The sequence below is a fragment of the Uloborus diversus genome, chromosome 3 (assembly GCF_026930045.1).
Source record: "Uloborus diversus isolate 005 chromosome 3, Udiv.v.3.1, whole genome shotgun sequence".
Classification (NCBI taxonomy): Eukaryota; Metazoa; Arthropoda; class Arachnida; order Araneae; family Uloboridae; genus Uloborus; species Uloborus diversus.
The window spans coordinates 69,627,998-69,646,316 of record NC_072733.1 but is presented as its reverse complement, the minus strand read 5'-3'; the positions used below and the strand labels follow the sequence as shown (position 1 = coordinate 69,646,316).

Genomic DNA, 18,319 nt, shown 5'->3' with positions numbered 1-18,319 from the left:
CTACGCCACTGGTTATAGACAGAAACATTTCATTCATTTCAAGAAGTCAAGATTCAAAATGAATTTCCTTTAAATTCTGTAAGAAAGTTTTAAGAAAATGAAACAGTCAAATGCTTTTTGGAATTAAACATCGAAGGCTCTTCATGCAAAGAGCATATACATATTTAATACAGACAAAAATTAACTATTTTGAACAGTTTATTTCATTCAACTATTGATTTAACTTATATAATACAAAAGTATTTTTTTAAACATCAATCAGAATTATGAGAACTATATACCTAATGAAATTTCTAAAATTTCATTTTGTTAAATTTTAGGAAGCAAACTATTTATCAGAGCACATCAAATATAAAAATATAAAAACTAGTTATAAATATAGTTTCCTTGTTAAATGTACAATTCTATGAAGTTCGTTGTTTCAATTTTATACATAGTCGAATTTCATATGAAGTCTACAATTTCAGAAATGTAATAATTTACAATAGGATTCTCATTTTAGACATTGAGCTAAATTTGTTTATTCCAATATATTTACATCCTCATCTTCTTCCTGAGGATTATTAAGTTTTTTAATCATTTTTTCATACACAAACAATCCACTCTGTTCTTCTTTTTTGCCTTGCCTTAAAAGTTTACGCTGTATGCGCTTGTCATCAAATGCTGGTATTTTCTGCTTCTGAAAGTAGAAAATAAGTAATTTTTTTAGAAATGCATAGATAATTTTACATCACATACTCACCTGGTTTCCCTCAGCTAAGCACTAGTTTATGATTCTTTGTACAATGTCTAAATCATATTGTAGGCAATGTATAAACAAGCTTATTTTTGATGCTCTGTTATTTATACAATAGTAACATCAAAAAGCAAAACAAAATTCATGAAAAAGTGAAAGAGTAACTATCTTGTTAAAATGAAGAACCCTGCTAAATTGTTTGGAAAAATTTACATAATATAAAGAGGATATATAAACACTTTTTTTTTTCAATCTATGCAAGCACATATGCACAAAGGCATCTTGAGAAAATTTCAATACAAAATATATGCTGTTTTGATAAAAATACATAAACCAGGTCTTATTATTTCTTATAACTTTTTTTTACCATTATCAGAAAAAACATCTTCCTTGTCATGGCACATTTTGTTTTTTAGAGCAAAACATTTTTAGAGTTACTGTATTAACAAAGTAACCACATTTCAGTTACAAAAGTGGCAACCTTAAAATAAGAAAACACAGGGGGAGCAAAATGATACAGAAGAAGGTGCCTTTTAACCAGACAAATAAACTGCTGGCCACACTAAACGTAACATCCTGAAGGAAGCAGGAAAATCTTGTGAAATTTACATCTGTGTTTGCAATGAGGAAATATTGTTGGGCCTTTATTAGTATCTTGGAGCTCGTTTCATTGAAATTTCACGTTAAAACAATGTAAAATTGTGTTTTGAAACACTTTTTTGTTTTGCCACTCGGTTTCCTGGCCGCAAATAGCCAAATATCTATTTATGCAGGTTTGGACAAATCCGGAATTGTGTTATGACATCACACCTGATGGTTGAAGCGTTCTTGGCTACTCTGAGCCGATAGAACAAATAGAAAGCTGTTTGAATCGCTCAATCAGGAATCGCGGAGATGTCTACCTCCAATGCAAATGGGTGTAAGTCATATGACGTGTGTTAGTGAAAATAATTTGATGTTACTCTTACTAGTCAATCACAATTGGTTGTTGCTCTTTGCTTTAAGTCCATGATTCTGTGAAGAAATTTCTTTAATATTTGTATCCTATCATCAATCATGTTTCTATCAACTGCATGGTTTTTTCTTTTCAATTTCAATTAACTAGACTGAAAAAAATGCACTTATTTCAAATTATTTCTAAAAATGTTTCACTTGGACAAACTAAAATTTTCACACCTTGTTCCAGAAAATTCATTTCTACTTTTTCCTTGTCCAAAATTTAAGTTACTTTCCCATTGTAGAATATGTTGCTATCATCATACACAACAAAGTATATCTGATGTTCAAGTACAGAATGAATTTGGTTGTAGCATCATCTTTTAACATTTTTACAGCAGGAATGTTTTTGCAATTGCGTTATTGCAAATTCTTCCCTCTTTTTGTCATTCTCATTAACAATTCAAAATAAGCTCATTTTGCACTTATGGAGTCTATATTAAGCTTGTTGAGGTACTTTTTTTTGCAAGCAAGGTTTTTCTCGATGACTGCATTTGTGCATTTGGTTTCTCTTTTGCTTTTGCACTTACAAGATACAAGGGAATTTGATTTGTCATAACTCGAATTTGTCTCCTTATTTGGTACATACTCTAGGGATTTGTATTAGTTTTTTACTTATTTTGATACTTGATGTGTGCTATTATTGCATGCTGACATAGTTTATTTTCAAAGCTGGAATTAATTTGCAAGCCAAAAGGGCATGATACTTCAGCAGTCATTGAAAATGATATATCATCCAATGTTGCACTTAGAGCAGTAAAATTTCTTTTTGAGAGAGAGTTTGGGTGCAGAAAAGGATAAGTTGAAGTTAATACTGATATTATTTACATAGAAATAAATAAGAAAAACATCTAAAGTATTAGAAAATATACTGACCTAGAATTATCCTGGTGACCCAGATTTACTTCACTAAACTGGGATATCAGTATACTTTCAATACTGACTTTTTTTTAAATAAAAAATGTATGTAGGTATGAAAAGCTTAGACTATTTGCGATTAAAAAACAGCATCAACGAAATTGTTCTTACAACAGTGTTTCACTGAAGGGAGAAACACACGAGAGAAATTACGGGACATCGCAACCGCAACAGGAACCGTCAACGCTATCTGGAACCGGTTTTTCTACTCACTTCCAAAAACGATCGCTCCAAAATTCTCGTGTGCTATGGAAATTCGCAGTTGCTCGTATAGGGGCAAATTTTTTCCTCCGATAGAAAAAAATTGGCTTTTAATTCTGGGCAAGTTACGAAGGAACCAATCTGGGCTCTGGGATTTCGCGACGTCAGGCAGCGTCACTGGAAAATACTTTTGCAATTGTGGTGACAGAAATGTGGGAATTCCTTTTTATTGTTCTATTTATTTTATGTTTCAAAAATTTTCAGTTACACTTTAAAAAACGGATGAGCGACATTTAACCTTTGGTTTTGCATCTGATTTTGAATTTAAATTGCTACTTATATGTTAGTTAACATCAGTGCGAATTTTATGCATTTCTTAATTTATATTGGTGCTTTTCGTTTCATTGAGTTTTTGAAAATTGTTTTGCACAAATGTTACAATGGGGTCGTTTCCAAAATTTTAAACGTATTTTTTTCTGAAAGAGAATGCTTAAAAACATAGGATCTGACCATATTTTAAATAATTTGTTTTTGTTTAATATTTTTAAAAAATTACTTAAATTGTTGCGCTTTCATTGTTTACATTTCTGTCATCTGACGTCACAAATGATGAAATGCCATTCACAGAGCTAAATATTTAATTGCAGCTCAAATTATGAAAGTTCAGTCTGCAATCCCAGTTATTTACACGTTAATGATTTTATTAATTGACTAAAAGAATGTTTTTAAAAAGTTTCAAAATTGTACATTAAATAATACTGGCTTTTTTGCGCTTCATCATTTCATTACATTTTTTTAAAGCGTCATTTTATTTTTAAATGTCTGGAACTATTTTAATAAACTCGGCCACAGATTTTCATGTGTGCAATATGTATCTAGTGGCATTATATTTGTGTAGGTTAAAGTGTTAGCACGTCTCCAATATAGTTATGAACTCGAATTTTAAAAAAATAACTGTGAAAGGCCTATTGATCAGAGTTTGCTGGCTTTTTTTTTTAATTTTTCATGTTTGTTTTTAGCTATGAATTTAGGTATAATTTGTTAGAATTAAAATTTCTTCTTACCTGTCAATAAGTGACTAATACTTCCTATCTAAAATTAAGATTTAATTTAGTAGTTATGGGAAAAAATAAGCCTAGAGAAGTGATATATTCTGTATGTCTTCTTTAAATGTAACAAGAGTATCACTTTAAATCAAACATTCAATTAACAGTAATAAAAGTTTTCTGTTTTTCTGAAATTTTCACCATAAGTTCTACAAATTAATGTTAAAACTCAAATATGAATTTAACAGGAGGAGCTTTGGAGACTGCATGAAATAATAATTGATGCTCTAGCTCTGAAATCATTGCCTTGATCATTTCCCTTTTTTTTTGCCATCTTTTCACAAACCCACATACAATTAAAGCTGCAAGAGCTGCATTAAGTATTTGATTACTAATTTAATCCATAAGTATCAAATTAAAGCGACGCAGTGTGACAACCAAATGCGGAATTGACAAAAAGCAATGAACAAGCGCAAGCACATGGATGTAAACTAAAAATTGGTAGCCCCCCGTTGTGAACAAATTGAGCAACCGTCCGCGCAACCGGCAGCAACCCTGTAGGCAACTTCCCTTCCAAAAAACCAGTTCCAGATAGCGTTGACGGTTCCTATTGCGGTTGCGATGTCCCGTAATTTCTCTCGTGTGATATCACCTTGACACAAATCTTGAAAAAAACCCACGATTTTATAGACAAGTGAAAACTCTCTTATTTACTTCTCTGTTGTATTGTTTTTGACCTTGATATAGGAAAATTGAATGTATAAGGATGACTGAGAATAATTTAGTTTTTTTGTAAAAATATTTTTTAACAGTAAAAAGTTGGTGACCATTATTTGCCCCTAAAAAAGAATGACCCATAATTCCCCCGAGTGACCTTAGTTTATTCACGATTTATTATCCGTGGCTCTTGTGCCACTCAATTCCTCGGATAATTGGGAGTTTACTGTAAGCTTTTTATCAATGCAAAAAGAGGAAATAATGGATTAAAAACATTGAACTAAGGGCAACAAGCAATGTCTCAATAGTTTGGTGCTTTTTATTCATAACTGCCTTCCCCTCTTCACACATAAATGGGACAAATCCTTGGAACCCTGAAAAACGTGTAAGCATTTTTCTTTTTTTGCAAGTTTAATGCTGCACCTTAATGGTTTTTCATCTTTCATCTGAGTGGCAAGTTTTCAACAGTTGTTAATGGTTTTTCATACGTTATTATTTCCTTAACAGTAGATAATACAAAGCTGACTATGCAAAAACAATGCATCCCCCCCCCCCCCATTTGTTTTTTTTTTTTATTAAGGTGTTTTGTTTGAAAAAAATGATATTTCTTTCATTTTGCTCAATGAAAGTAAACTCTAGCAAAAAAAAAAGTATTAAGATTAGCCGATTTGGCAACTGTGTGTCACCAACGGTTGTGTCACCAACCTGTTACAGAGCAGGAATTTTCATCTTTGACAACAGACCTGACTGACAAGTTTTTCACCTCTTTTCATAAATGATGGATTTATTCCTCATGATACATTCAAATAATATTAGTGATTTTAATATACACTTAAAAAAAAAAAAAGAAAGCTAAAAGAAAATTTATTAAGAGGCATTAATTTTCGTAATGTGAATGTTGACATTAGTAAGTAAGTGACAGACACTCTTTAGGAAGTAAAATAATGGAACTTCAGTAAGTTGACATCAGCTTAAGTCGACATGTTTTCATGTTCCCTTGGGATGTCAAGTTATCAAGGTTCCACTGCATATAGTTCAAAATACCAATTCAATAAATATAATGGTTCATAAAATTACCTTTTGTTTTTGTTTCATTCTAGAATATGAGTTTGATGCTTTTCTGGACAGCATTTTAGATGAACTTGAGGATTTTATAGATGCTGTGACATGCGAAGATTTTCCCAAAGTTTTAAATGAATCTGTACAGTGAAACCTTTGTTTCTTTAGAAAATCTCTAATCTTTTTCAATTTTACATCATTTAAAATTGTGCAATCTGTAGAGAAAAATGACCTTTTTTTAAATTTCACAGATTGGCAACATGGTAAATGTAAAAAATATACATATAGAAAAGAATGATTATAATAACAAATATTATAATATTAGCTTCTTCAAAATTATACAAGAGAAAATCCCCCGAACTGGCCCTCTACTTAAACAGTTCCAGTCTTTGTGACCTGAAGGTTGTGTATCCCTGGTGTCATGCCCTTTATTTTTGGTAAAAAAAAATATCCCTGCAAGGTTTCCAACCTTGGAGAAACAATTTGAGGAGCATTTGAGGTGAACGTGAGGAGCAATTTAAAATTTTGCGAAGCAGTTCGTTATTCTGTATAAAAATCAATAAAAATAATTAAAACCACTTATCTAAAATTGTTTTAGAGCTTTAGTAATCATTTTAAGCACTAGTAAAAAATTAATTATTTTTAAATTAATAAAACAGCTTGAAACGCTATTTCAATCTTTAAGTATAAGCAGCTTTAATTTCCAATTTTTACAGGTTTGTTATTATAAAATAGCAAAATTTAAGCTTAAAAATGTTCGGCCGAAAAATACGGAGCAAAACAACTTCTTTGCAGAGCCACAGAGTTTAGTCACTTTTGTGGAGCAGTTGGCAACCCTGTCCCTGTACTACAATTATTATTAATTAGGCAGCTAAAATTTCAAACAACAAACTAATGATTTTTCTTTTTTGCCCCCCCCCCCCCCAAAAAAAAAGGTTACAGAACTTTAAGGTAACTACAGGTGAACTAAAAATTTGAATTTTCAGGTCTAGTCCGAACTGCTTTAAAAAAAAATAGGGTTTAAAATCTGCAATATGGATAAAAAACACACTGGTTCTTACTACAATGATAAAGATGATGCACGATTATCAGAATGTTGATAATTGCCTGAAATAAATGGAAGTATTTTTCTCTGATGACATCTTTAAAGAAAACCAGAAAAAATAATAAAAGTTTTGATGCTGATCACAATGCAAAAAATCAAATAAGAAGGATTCAACCAATAACAAATTTATAACCTACAGCTAAGCTGAAAGTTTTAAGTCTTATCGTGAAATTTTATGAGATGCAACCAGAAAATTTCTTTCGGAGTGCCATAGATAGGAAAAGTTTGGGAACCCTTAGCCTAAAAAACAGACTAAACTAGGGGTGCACCACCTCTTTCAGGGAAGGGGTCACGACACAGGAGAGCTAAAAGGAGGGTGGCATGCAAGCCTGTCATTTGGAGACAGGCCCCTAAAGGAGATTTTACAAGAGAAAGATACATGATTCACTAGGGACATATTTCACATCAAAATTATTAAATTACGCTTTCAAATAAGATAAATACTAAATTTAAAGTGAAATAGAGATTTTTCTGCAGGGTTCATACCCTTTAGGGAGAAAAAAATTCAAGCACTTTTCAAGGCAAAAAAAAAAACTTTTTCAAGACAATATGCTAAATTTGTACTAAAAATATTGTATGCAGATTTCATTTAATGCAAACATTTAAATAATAGGCAATAATAAAAAAAAAGTAGAGGAAAACTAAATTGCCTTTTCTACAACTAGACACACTTTGATAAAAGATCTACTGTGTCAAAAGTTTTTCTGCAAGTGTTTGGAAAGCTTGGTCATAAAGAGTAATAAGAGTCCCATGAGGTTTAATTTTGCAATCTTCACATTCAAAGAAGTATATTTTATAGAATCTGCAAGTTAATATTTAATATAAAAAAAAACGTTTCATGAATGCTTTTAACTTTTATGGGAAGAAACCAAAATACCCAAGTTCAATGAATTAGGTTTTAGGTTAGGTTAGGAGGTTTTAAAGTCACCCCCCCCCCCCGTCCCCCGTTTCAACATTTCTAATATTGATAGTGTTTTATACACACATAAGGACGGTTAGGACCAAAAACACCACCCAGAAGGTAATTTCCGGTTGCACTGTTAAGTTCAAAACTATCAGAGGTTTGCAAATTACGTAGGTTTTTTTTTTTTTTTCAAGCTCCGTTTTCACAGTAGGAAAGCCAGGTGGGCAGCCAGTGGCTGGTTTGCATACTAGGATACTGCACATACCCCTGTCCGAACACTCAGTTACTGTCGAGTCCAATCTGCCTTTTCCTGTTGAGCTACAGACACGAAAACATGGCTGTCTCTATCGAGTCTCCCGCCAAATGTGAATTGAGAAGTGTTATTCGTTTCTTGCAAGCGGAGGGTAATAAGGCAGCGGAAATTCATCGAAGAATAAGTTGTGTACATGGAGAGAACTTAATGATAGCTGGTGCTGTTCGTAAGTGGTACCAATAATTTAAAGAGGGCAGAACTAATGTGCATGAGAAGGGGGTCTGGGACGCAAGTTTGTGGCTATAGACGACCTTGTTCAACGAGTTGACAAAGCAGTTAAGGAAAATCGAAGATTCACGATAAGTGAATTATCGATGCAGTTTCCAGAAGTTTCAAGATCATCCCTACATTCTATAGCTATAGAACTGTTGCGTTACAGAAAAATTTGTGCACGCTGGGTCCCAAAAACACTATCACTTTCAATCACTGGTGGCAACATTCTATGAGGAGAGTATAGAAAAGCTTGTGCACAGGTACGACAAATGCCTAAATTGTCAAGGTGATTATGTGGAGAAATAATATGCACTGTACCTTACTTTTGAAAGTAAAACCTTTTTTGTATATTCACCCGTTTTTTTTAAAAGCCAAACGAAGCTTGAAAAAACAGCCCTTGTATTTAAAAGAATACAAATCAATGATTTGTATGTATGTATTAGTTTTTCAGCCAATTTCAACTATCCTCAAGTAAATTTAAAAATTAGTAAGGAAGAAAACATTTTATGTCCCCAGTTTAGTCTCCACACCTCAAAATTCGCAAAAGCTGCTTAAGATGTGATAAATAATCTGAATGTAAATTTGAGCCTGCTTTTACTGAATAACTTGTAATAGTCAATAAATGTGCAAGTTCAGATTCATAGAGCAGGGTTCCCACTCTTCCAGCAGATTAAAAAATAGGGCCTTTATATGGCACAATTTTAAACTTTTTGGGGCCACTATATGCCAATGTCCCACACCAAGTTTCTTTGATGTCTTAAATTTATTTATATGTATTTTTTATCTAACATTCATAAATGAGTAATTTTGAAATGCATTAAAAAGCACTTATAACTAAAGTTCAATGGGAGCTATACAGTTGTACGAAAGCTCATTTTAAAGAAAACTACATGCCCATTAATTTAATATGTTTATGTAACTTGAATAATTGTTGAGAATTTTATTTTTCATAAAATGTTAAGCTCAAAAATTTTGAAGATACAGTCGGACCCTGATTTAACGAATTTTTCTTTTTCACAGACTAAAATGAAGGCAAAAACCCCTATTTACTGAATAATAAACTCCGAATTAACCAATTATTTTAACAGTCGAAAAGTTTTTTTTGTTAATTTCTCAATTAGGCAATATTGCATTGTTTTCCAACTTTTCTATCCATATTGTTTGAATTAGAAAAATACTTTTCTTGGAATTAATCAGCAATTTTTGACAGGCGAGGGGGCAACCAACAAACATTGATTTTGATGCAGAAAGCCATAATGAAACTTCTATTAAAACTGTTACTTTTTCAAATGCTTTACATGGCATGGAAACTTGTAGAAACATATCTCATGCAGCAGGCTGCAAATGGAACAGTATTTTCTTCTCTCCATCAAGTCAAAAGAGAACTATTTCGAGTCAAGTATCAAGGAAATTGTCAAACATCATTACTCAGTAGGGTCTGTTGGGGGGATTTGGGTATAAGTTATATTTTTTTGAACAAAATGAAAACTATTCATTTGATACACTTACAAAAATTCACAGTTATAAACATCATCTTTACCTATGAATATATGCTGAAAAAATGCTGCCAGCATTCTTTTTGAAATTGATAAAAATTAAATTTGGAGATGTTGATGCAATGCAAAACTACTTCCAAATAGTGCTGCTAATTAACCTGTGACTATGTTTTTTCTACTAATCAGAATTTACATTTTACTAAGCAGAAGGACAAATAATTTTTTTATTGGACTACAAACATAGGCATGTATGTGCATCCTCACTACCCAAGGAAACCCAAGGTAAATCTGTTTAAAAATGTTCTGCAACAAAAAACTACTTCCCGTCCATTAACGGCTTATTGTATTGTGCTATTTTCAGTCTAAAATCCATCTTAGTACTTTTTGATGTTGAAAATTATTTAAGTTACAAACTAAAGTGAATGTCATTCTCTTTAAAATCAGCAATTATAAAACTCTTGCTTTCATAAAACATGAGCTATAACATTTAAAAGTGAAATTTTGCAAAAATTACAAAACAAATTCCCACATTATTTGCTGTTACTGCTGAGGCACTCATAGTCCCACTCTTCAACATGTTTATGTTAGATGTATTCATTAAAATACGTTTAAGATCATCTTTTTTCAAAAATTTTAAAGGATATTATTTTAAATTTATAATTTTATGAAATTTTTTTCTTGAAAATAAATTATTCACTAAACCAGGGCCAAATTAAGGCAAAAGCACATGGGGCACAGGCCTAGGGCACCAAAATTTGGGACGCACCAAATTTGTAGCTAAAGTTTTTTTTTAAATGGAACAAATTCAAATCGCACCACAGCAAAAGCAAATAGTAAGTCTAGAGAGAAAAATGAAATCTACCTAAAATTACAAGCTCTTTCAGAAATTAAGTCATTCCAAGCTTACTTAATATTATATTTTATTGCATTTTAAATGCTATACAAAAGATGTCTTTGAAATATTTATGTCCTATTGCTGCCAATCAAAAGTTTGCCAACATCACATATTATAAGGTTATTGCAAATGAATGCAATGTTAGACATTAACACATTCAGAGCGGATGCAGTAAATATTTAAGCATCAAAATATTTTATAACTATACAGGGTGGCGACAGGAACTGTGAAAAAAAGTTCCCTGACTTTTCCCTGATTAAGTTCACCAAATTTTCCTGATTTACGTTACCAATGATAATGGTTTTCTTTCTTTGCTCTACTTGAAATCCATTGTATATTTGTATAAAATGCAGTATTTTAAACGTTTTAAGTTGTGTAAAGTTGTTGAACTAAAGATACCTATATTTTAAAAAGATGCTACTTTAATAAAATAATTAAAAAAAAAAAAAGAATTTTTTTTCAGGGGGAAAAAATCTACAAAACAGTACATTAAATTTTTATACAATGGAAAGATTATAGAAAATTTAAAAAAAAATACTTTACTTCCAGAAACCACTTAGCATAAGAATTTTAAGAAACTATTAAAATTACTCTTAAAAACATATATGTGTCTTTATGATAGAACTAAAAAGTAATTGAAATTTTTTTGAACTAAGTTTTCAAACAGTATAATAATTGTTGCAAGAATAACAAGTAATAGTGAAAGAATAGAAGTAATGTAGTTATTCTTATATAACTAATTGACATATTTATGCAAAACAGATGAAACCATTTGACATCCATTCATAGGGAGCTTTTCTCTAATCAAGAACATAGGTTTTAATGAATGAATACAGCATTTTAACAATAAAAAATAAAGATATTTACTTAAGTACACAAGTTAACTCTATTTCAAATGATTTTAGTATGTAACGAAAAAAAATCTTAGATTGCTTTTGTAACAAACAACTTTGAAATGCAAAGATAAAAAAAAAGAAAAAAAAAAAAGCAATTACTTATTTTCAAAATACATAAAAGATGAATACAACTTGGTTATAAAATTAAAGAATTACTTAAGTCTGAAGAAAAGAAATCCTTTATAATCTGCGATGACAACAAATAATATAATGGCAAAAAACAAAGTTTTTTGTATTGAAAGTTCAATTTTAGCAATTAAATTAAAAACCCTAAGAAGTAATAACTTTTAAGCTTTTATAGTATTCATTCAAAAACCAAAGATTTCTTCATGAAATCGTGATTACAGCACTTAATTACTTCGAGACAACGGAATAAAGGCAAAGGAGCTAAGACATTAATGAAGGCTTCCTCTTTGCCTGTATAGTTGTTTATTTTACGTAGCATTGAAAGCGTAAAAAGAAATTTCAAGCTAGGTAAAATAAACAACCTAACAGACACAGAAGCAATCTTAGGAAGTTCATCCTGTGGTTAATAAGTAAGATTCAATACTTTGACGTTGAGGGAAAAAGATGCACAAATATGCAGCAGTATAAAATTGCACCTTATTAATTTTAATTTTTTTTAAACAGATAATTGGCGGAAAATGCGTAGGGAATTACAGTACTTAATTTTGTAAAGCAAAAAAAAAAATTTTTTTTCTTCATAAAATCAATTTTCCCTGATTTTTTATTATTTTTTCAAAATTCCCTGATATTTCCCTGATTAATAAAGTTCCCTGACTTTTCCCTGATCTCCCTGATCTGTCGCCACCCTGCTATAGTATAAGGTAGGGAGGGGAAGGGGAAAATGAAGTTTGCGCCCAGTATCCTCAGAAGTCTTAGTCGGGCCTTGCACTCAAGTCCAGATTATTCGCGGCAGATTACTCACCGGCTTTCACATTCAAAAAAAAAAGTTTGTTTTTTTGGGCCAATGATTAACTGAATGGAAATAAATGCACACATTTTAACTTAGTACACACAAAACCTGTTTCTATCATCCCTATTTCTTTTCTTCCCCTTCCTTTTCCAGTGGCGTAGCTAGACCCGACTTTCGGGGGGGGGGGGGTTACTTCTTTTATATATATATATATATATATATATATATATATATATATATATATATATGTATATGTATAATATATATATATATATATATATATATATATATATATATATATGTATATGTATAATATATATATATATATATATATATATATATATATATATATATATATATGTATATATATAATATATATATATATATGTATAATCGCTGGGAATTTTTTCCTTTTCTTCTTTTTTTTTCTTTCTCTTCTCTCTTCTTTTTCTCTTTTTTTTCAGACTAACTTTTCGGGGGGGGGGGGGGGGGGGGGGGGTTTGTCCCCAAAACCCCCCCCCTTAGCTACGCCCCTGTCCTTTTCAATGGCCACAATCCTTTCATAGTCCCTGAAACCTAACTACTTGAAACCTGATTTATAGATTTATACTACTTACTGCTTTAAATCTGCACTATATTTATTGACTTTAGATCAATATGACTTAAGCATATAATCCAGTGACCGCAGAAAATTTTTGGTTCTGCAGATTTTTCAAACTGCTAACGTTAATTACTTTTTTTAAAGGAATTTGTAATACAATCCCAGTTTATTTTTGTTAAAGCCTTTTAAAGCACAAGTGTGAAAAAAATAATGGTTTAGGCAGTTTTCTTCAAATGGTGAAAAATAAGCCAACTATGTTATTGTAAAAAAAAATTAAATGATTCAAAGCTTTTTTTTTTTTTGCCTCTTTCATATGTGAATATAAATTTAATTCTTTATTCAAGGGTGAGTTAGGCAAAATAATTATTTGCAGAAAATTTCCAGTTAGGATTTGTGTTCGCACCCCCCCCCCCCCCAGAAAGCTTTCCATTTTATCTAAGTCTGCCAGTGACCACATCAATCTTGATCAAAAAACTTCTTGGTGTAACCTAGCTTAAAATGATTCAATTAATCTGTTTGCACCATTTGCTTGCATTATGTGTGAAATCCATTTGCTATAAGGAGCGATCCTTTTTTAGCTTTTACATGTTTTTTATACAACATTATCATTTTAGTTAGGATGCAATTACATTATTGATCTTCTAAAACTATTGCATAGACGAATATTGTCTTCTACGTACTTTGCGAATTATCCTCGAATTTGGTTATCCTTGGTTACCACATGTTTTTTTTTTCGTTGGTTTGACACAGAATGACACAAGTCCTAAAAAAATAGGGTCTTTGATAAATTTTTCGGGCTTTAAACTACATAATATGGCCTTTAGAGGGGCCCCTACAAACAATACTTAAAAATAGGGCATTTGTAAGGACTTTTGAGGGCCCGTGGGAGCCCTGTAGAGCTATACTTCCTAATTTAAAAGTTTCACAAGTTGACATACATTATGAAAAAAGTGGTTGTATTTTGGGAACAACTAGGTTATTGTTGAAATTATAATTTAAATGAAGAAAAGCAATAATATTCAGGTGTGATTGTGAATTCATAAAAAATCATCTGAAAGTTTCAAAGAGCAAATCAAGGGGAGGGGGCAGTAATTTTTAAAACTGACTCCCACGGTTCGTGTTTACGCCCTATAGCGGTTTTTTTACACTAATTCGCAGAAACAACACACAAAATCTAGTTATCTTTTTACAAATTCTAGAAAGGGACGCAACTTCACGAAAAATCGAGGGACCCAGAAAACCCAAAAGATAAGAACCAGAAAAAAAAAAAAAAATGGAGAAAATGCTAAAGATCTCTTTAGTAAATGCTTTTAAGCTTCAATGACCAGGAGAATCAACAAAAAGGGATTAAAATGAGCCTATCTCTTTATCAGCTATTCAATCACACCCCTACTCTTGACCAGTCAATGGAATTTTAGTGATAAGACTGGAGCTTATGGTGAGCTCCTGGACAGAGCTCAGGGAGCAAGTTCATAAATAGCCCATTGTACTGTATTCTAAGAATAAGCTCTTCCTCAACTTTTATCTTGAGGAAATTCTTGAAAACAGCAATGAAGACTAAAAGTAAGAGTGGTTTCAATGCAATCTTCAGGATTAATACAAGACAACTGTACAGTAAAAATATAGCTATTTTGCATCCACAGTAAAAGGAGGGGAGAAAGAAATATGGGGAACATTTTCCTGATCCAGGCTAAACACAAAGTTCTGAACTTCACATTTTGCACAAAAGCACTTAAACCTTGTTCTTTTTCTAGTAATTCATCGCTTTCTGATGGGCTATTTTTATTTGGACTTGCAAAAGTCTGGTATTAATTAATCGTGCCATTTTGAAAATGGCGTGATTAATTTAAAAAGCACAAAAGCCAAAACAGATATTTTGAATAAGTCAAAATATCAAATATACTGATTTAAGATTGCAAATGAGCAATTTTCACTCATATGAGAAAATGTTTTATTTTTGCGATCGCGATTTTTACGTTGGGTTGATTTGCTTGCGTTTTTTTTTTTTTTTTATAATTATTATAATGTAATTGCCAATGATAATTGGGGGGGGGGGGGGGGGGGGGGTTCGCTTTTTTTCACTAAGAAAAATTTCCAGGAAAACAAAGGTTAAGGGAGTGCTTTTTGCTTGATCAATCAGAGGCACTTTTTTTATTTTATGGTAAAATTCATTTTTTAAATTTTAAAGTTAATCTCATTGTAACTGATCAAAATCACATAACTAAGTCTTGGAAGTGTATTACTTGAAAATAATTTTACACTGATAATCACAAAAAATAGGGCAAAATTAACCAATTTATTTTATTTCATGCCTTCCCCCCCCCCCCCCCAAGTATAAATATTTTTATATTATTCATTTATACGCTATGATTTTCTGTTTAAAATTTAAGGGACTCATTTTTTCCACCAAAGGACCCAAATCTATTTCATTAATGGGTCCCTGGCAACTAGGTTACAGAGAGTTGAGCACAAACACTGAACTCCTATTACTTAAATATACATATGTACAACAATTCTGCCATGTGCAGGTAAACGGCAGTATGTGCAGAAATGAGTTTTCGAAATATTTGAAGAAAGGCGTTTTGGATTCAATACTAGCAATAGGGAAATGTTAAAATTAGACATCTTCTCGCTCCCTTTTTTCAGCGGAAACCAAATAAGTGAGCTTGTACAATAAATATAACGTATAATAGATTGACAAAAATGCAAAATAATGAAAAATGAAAAATTTGCAGTTACTGCCCTTTACCTGCACACAGCAGAATTACTTTTGATATGCATACTATTCATTTCTTATGTTAAAATAATTTATTAAGTTAAAATAATTTATTGTGCATATAAAATACCAGTCCCTGTTGATAACCAGCTATAGGCACTGGGCCTAGCTAGGCAGGTCCTAGTCACTTTATTAGACCCCAATGAAGATCAACGACCCTCCTCAAGCTATCTACCCATTTGCTGATTACAGCCTCTTCTGGAAACTGTTACAAGTGCCCACAACCCAACAAAAGTAGTAATTTTGAAAATTTGAAGTAAAGCGGAAGTCGGAGGTAGGGAGGTGAAAGCATAACGAATACTACTGGATTTCCAGAGAATAACCAAAACACAATCACCCTTACAGGGTTCATACACTTTTGGTTAAAAAAAGTTCCCTGTCTTTTTCCAGTTTTTCCAGGTTGTTTTTTAGAAAATTCCAGTTTACTCGCTTCATTCAAAAATTTAAGTTTAAATAGTAATATTTTCAAAATAATTAAAATTGTTTAAAGTAGCAATGCAGAAGAACTGAAACTTCTCCCCTTAGATTTAAAAAAAAAAAAAAAAACTTGGAATTTTTTTCCCCTTTGTTTTCTCTGTCAAAATTTTAAGTTTTTTTTTAAACATTTCGTTCAAAATTGTTTTTAATGTTTACTATTTGTTGAAAACAGAGTACTTTCAACTTATTTTAGCGTTTCTTTGATGTCACATGTCACGCGTAATATTGTAGCGTTTTGCTGTAGTCCTGCAGCAACCTTTTAGCATCTGCTTTTGGTTTACAATACTTCTTTTTATTTTCTTATTAGTAGGTTACACAAAACATATTGAGCAAAATGCAAAGCTAAATTTCACTATAAATATGATTAATAGTCGGTGGAGTTGTGCAAAAACATTTCACTTCCGGATACCAGTATGAAATTTTGTACAGCACTTATGTTCATATAAGAGAGGATATATGTTCATATACCGGGAGGCAATTGATTGGAGGTCAAAACCCCCCTGTGGTACTGTCATCAAAATGGCCGCCATGTATTGGTTAGTACGTTGGTTTAACTGCTTAGAACTACATAATAGGTCATAATTTTGTAAAATTCAAATATATTATCTGAAAGCTGTTTAAAAAAGCTCTTCAACAGTGCTTAGTTTTATTTTCTACTAACAAAACCCGCACGGCTTTGCTTGCAGTAAAAAAATTAAAAGGTTATTGATTCGCCTGTATATTTACACACAATGGGCGATGAATTTTTTGCCAATTTGCTATGTTAATTTGTTCCGGCCCATTTTATGGTTCCTTCCTTCCTTCCTTTCCTCAGTTGCAAGACAGCCCTGGGCGGGGTCCTGGCCTTCTCAACATTTTTTTTAATGTTACGGTTCCACGTTATGATAATTTGGTAATTTACCTCGTCCATGTTATCATAATTTGCTTCGTAAAATGTTCTTAAAATTGAAATAGAAAAAGAATAAAATCGAATTTTCGAAAAATCGCTTCAAGGTGCACATTTTCATGCTACAAACTAATTCTGTGCCAAATTTTGTGAAAATAGGCCAAACGGTTTAGGCGCTATGCGCGTCACAGAGAGACATCCGGACAGACATCCAGACAAACTTTGAGCTTTATTATTAGTAAAGAAAACAATTAGTTTAATAATTATTACATTATCAACATGAAAATTGATAGGAAAAACAATGATTTTTTTTGTATTCACCGATATTGGAGTAAAATTTTTTACTGTTATACCTGCATTATAAAAGAACCTTTCCAGTTTCATTAAATTTAAATTTGTACTTCATGCTTTAAACACATTTTGTCAGTATTTTAACCTGTAAACTGAATGAAAGGGAGGTTAAAATGCAGAAATAATCAGTCACTGCCCCAAATGGATCGAGGACTCAACTATTAATGCTAGCGTATAATAAAACAATTTTGTTAAACATGCTTACATTTTAAACATTTAAGAGAAATAGATGAAAATTACACCTTTTAATACAAAGAAAAAGTACCTGTTATAACGAAAACTGTAATAAGTTTTTTTTAAGGAAAGTTTTACGTATTGCACTGACCCTCACAACTACAAAGAAATGTACAATTCAGACCTGATCTGACGCATTGACAGCGTGATATAAGTTCCTGTAATTTCTCAATTGTTATTTCGGGGCATGCATACCAAAGAGGTTCAAACTCTTCACCAATTTTTTTCCACCCCCACTGACATGGATCCAAGAGCAGAAAATTTTGCTGAAGACATTTTGTGCATATTGAACACTGCAACATTGCTCTCTTTAGGTGATGCAGAAGAACGTTGCTAGATGGTGGAATACATTCAACTGGTCTGTTTTGCTGGGTGAAGAAAATTCTCCTAGCCGCATTTACGGTTTCCACTGAGCTTGATGAATGATAAGTTAGGACGACAAAGCGCTGAATAAATAGGAAATGCTTATTCTCTTCAATGATGGTTTCGGGTACTTTAGTATAGTACAAAAAAAAACTTTCTCAACATCTCTAAACGCCATCCACATTTTCCATTCAGTACCTAGTTTTACCAATGCTGGCAA

At 31.8% G+C, this 18,319-nt stretch overlaps 1 protein-coding gene across 1 annotated transcript in view; it reads right to left on the bottom strand.

Annotated features, from left to right (window-relative positions):
- Nucleotides 1–291: 291 nt before the first annotated feature.
- Nucleotides 292–18,319, bottom strand: part of LOC129218259 (protein FAM199X-B-like) — a 74,185-nt gene continuing 56,157 nt past the window's right edge. The window contains exons 6-7 of the mRNA XM_054852487.1: nt 5,692–5,888; nt 292–679 (exon numbers count right to left, since the gene is read on the bottom strand). Coding sequence (XP_054708462.1) covers nt 521–679; nt 5,692–5,888 — 356 coding nt within the window. The 3' untranslated portion in view covers nt 292–520. The remainder of the gene's footprint in view (nt 680–5,691; nt 5,889–18,319) is intronic.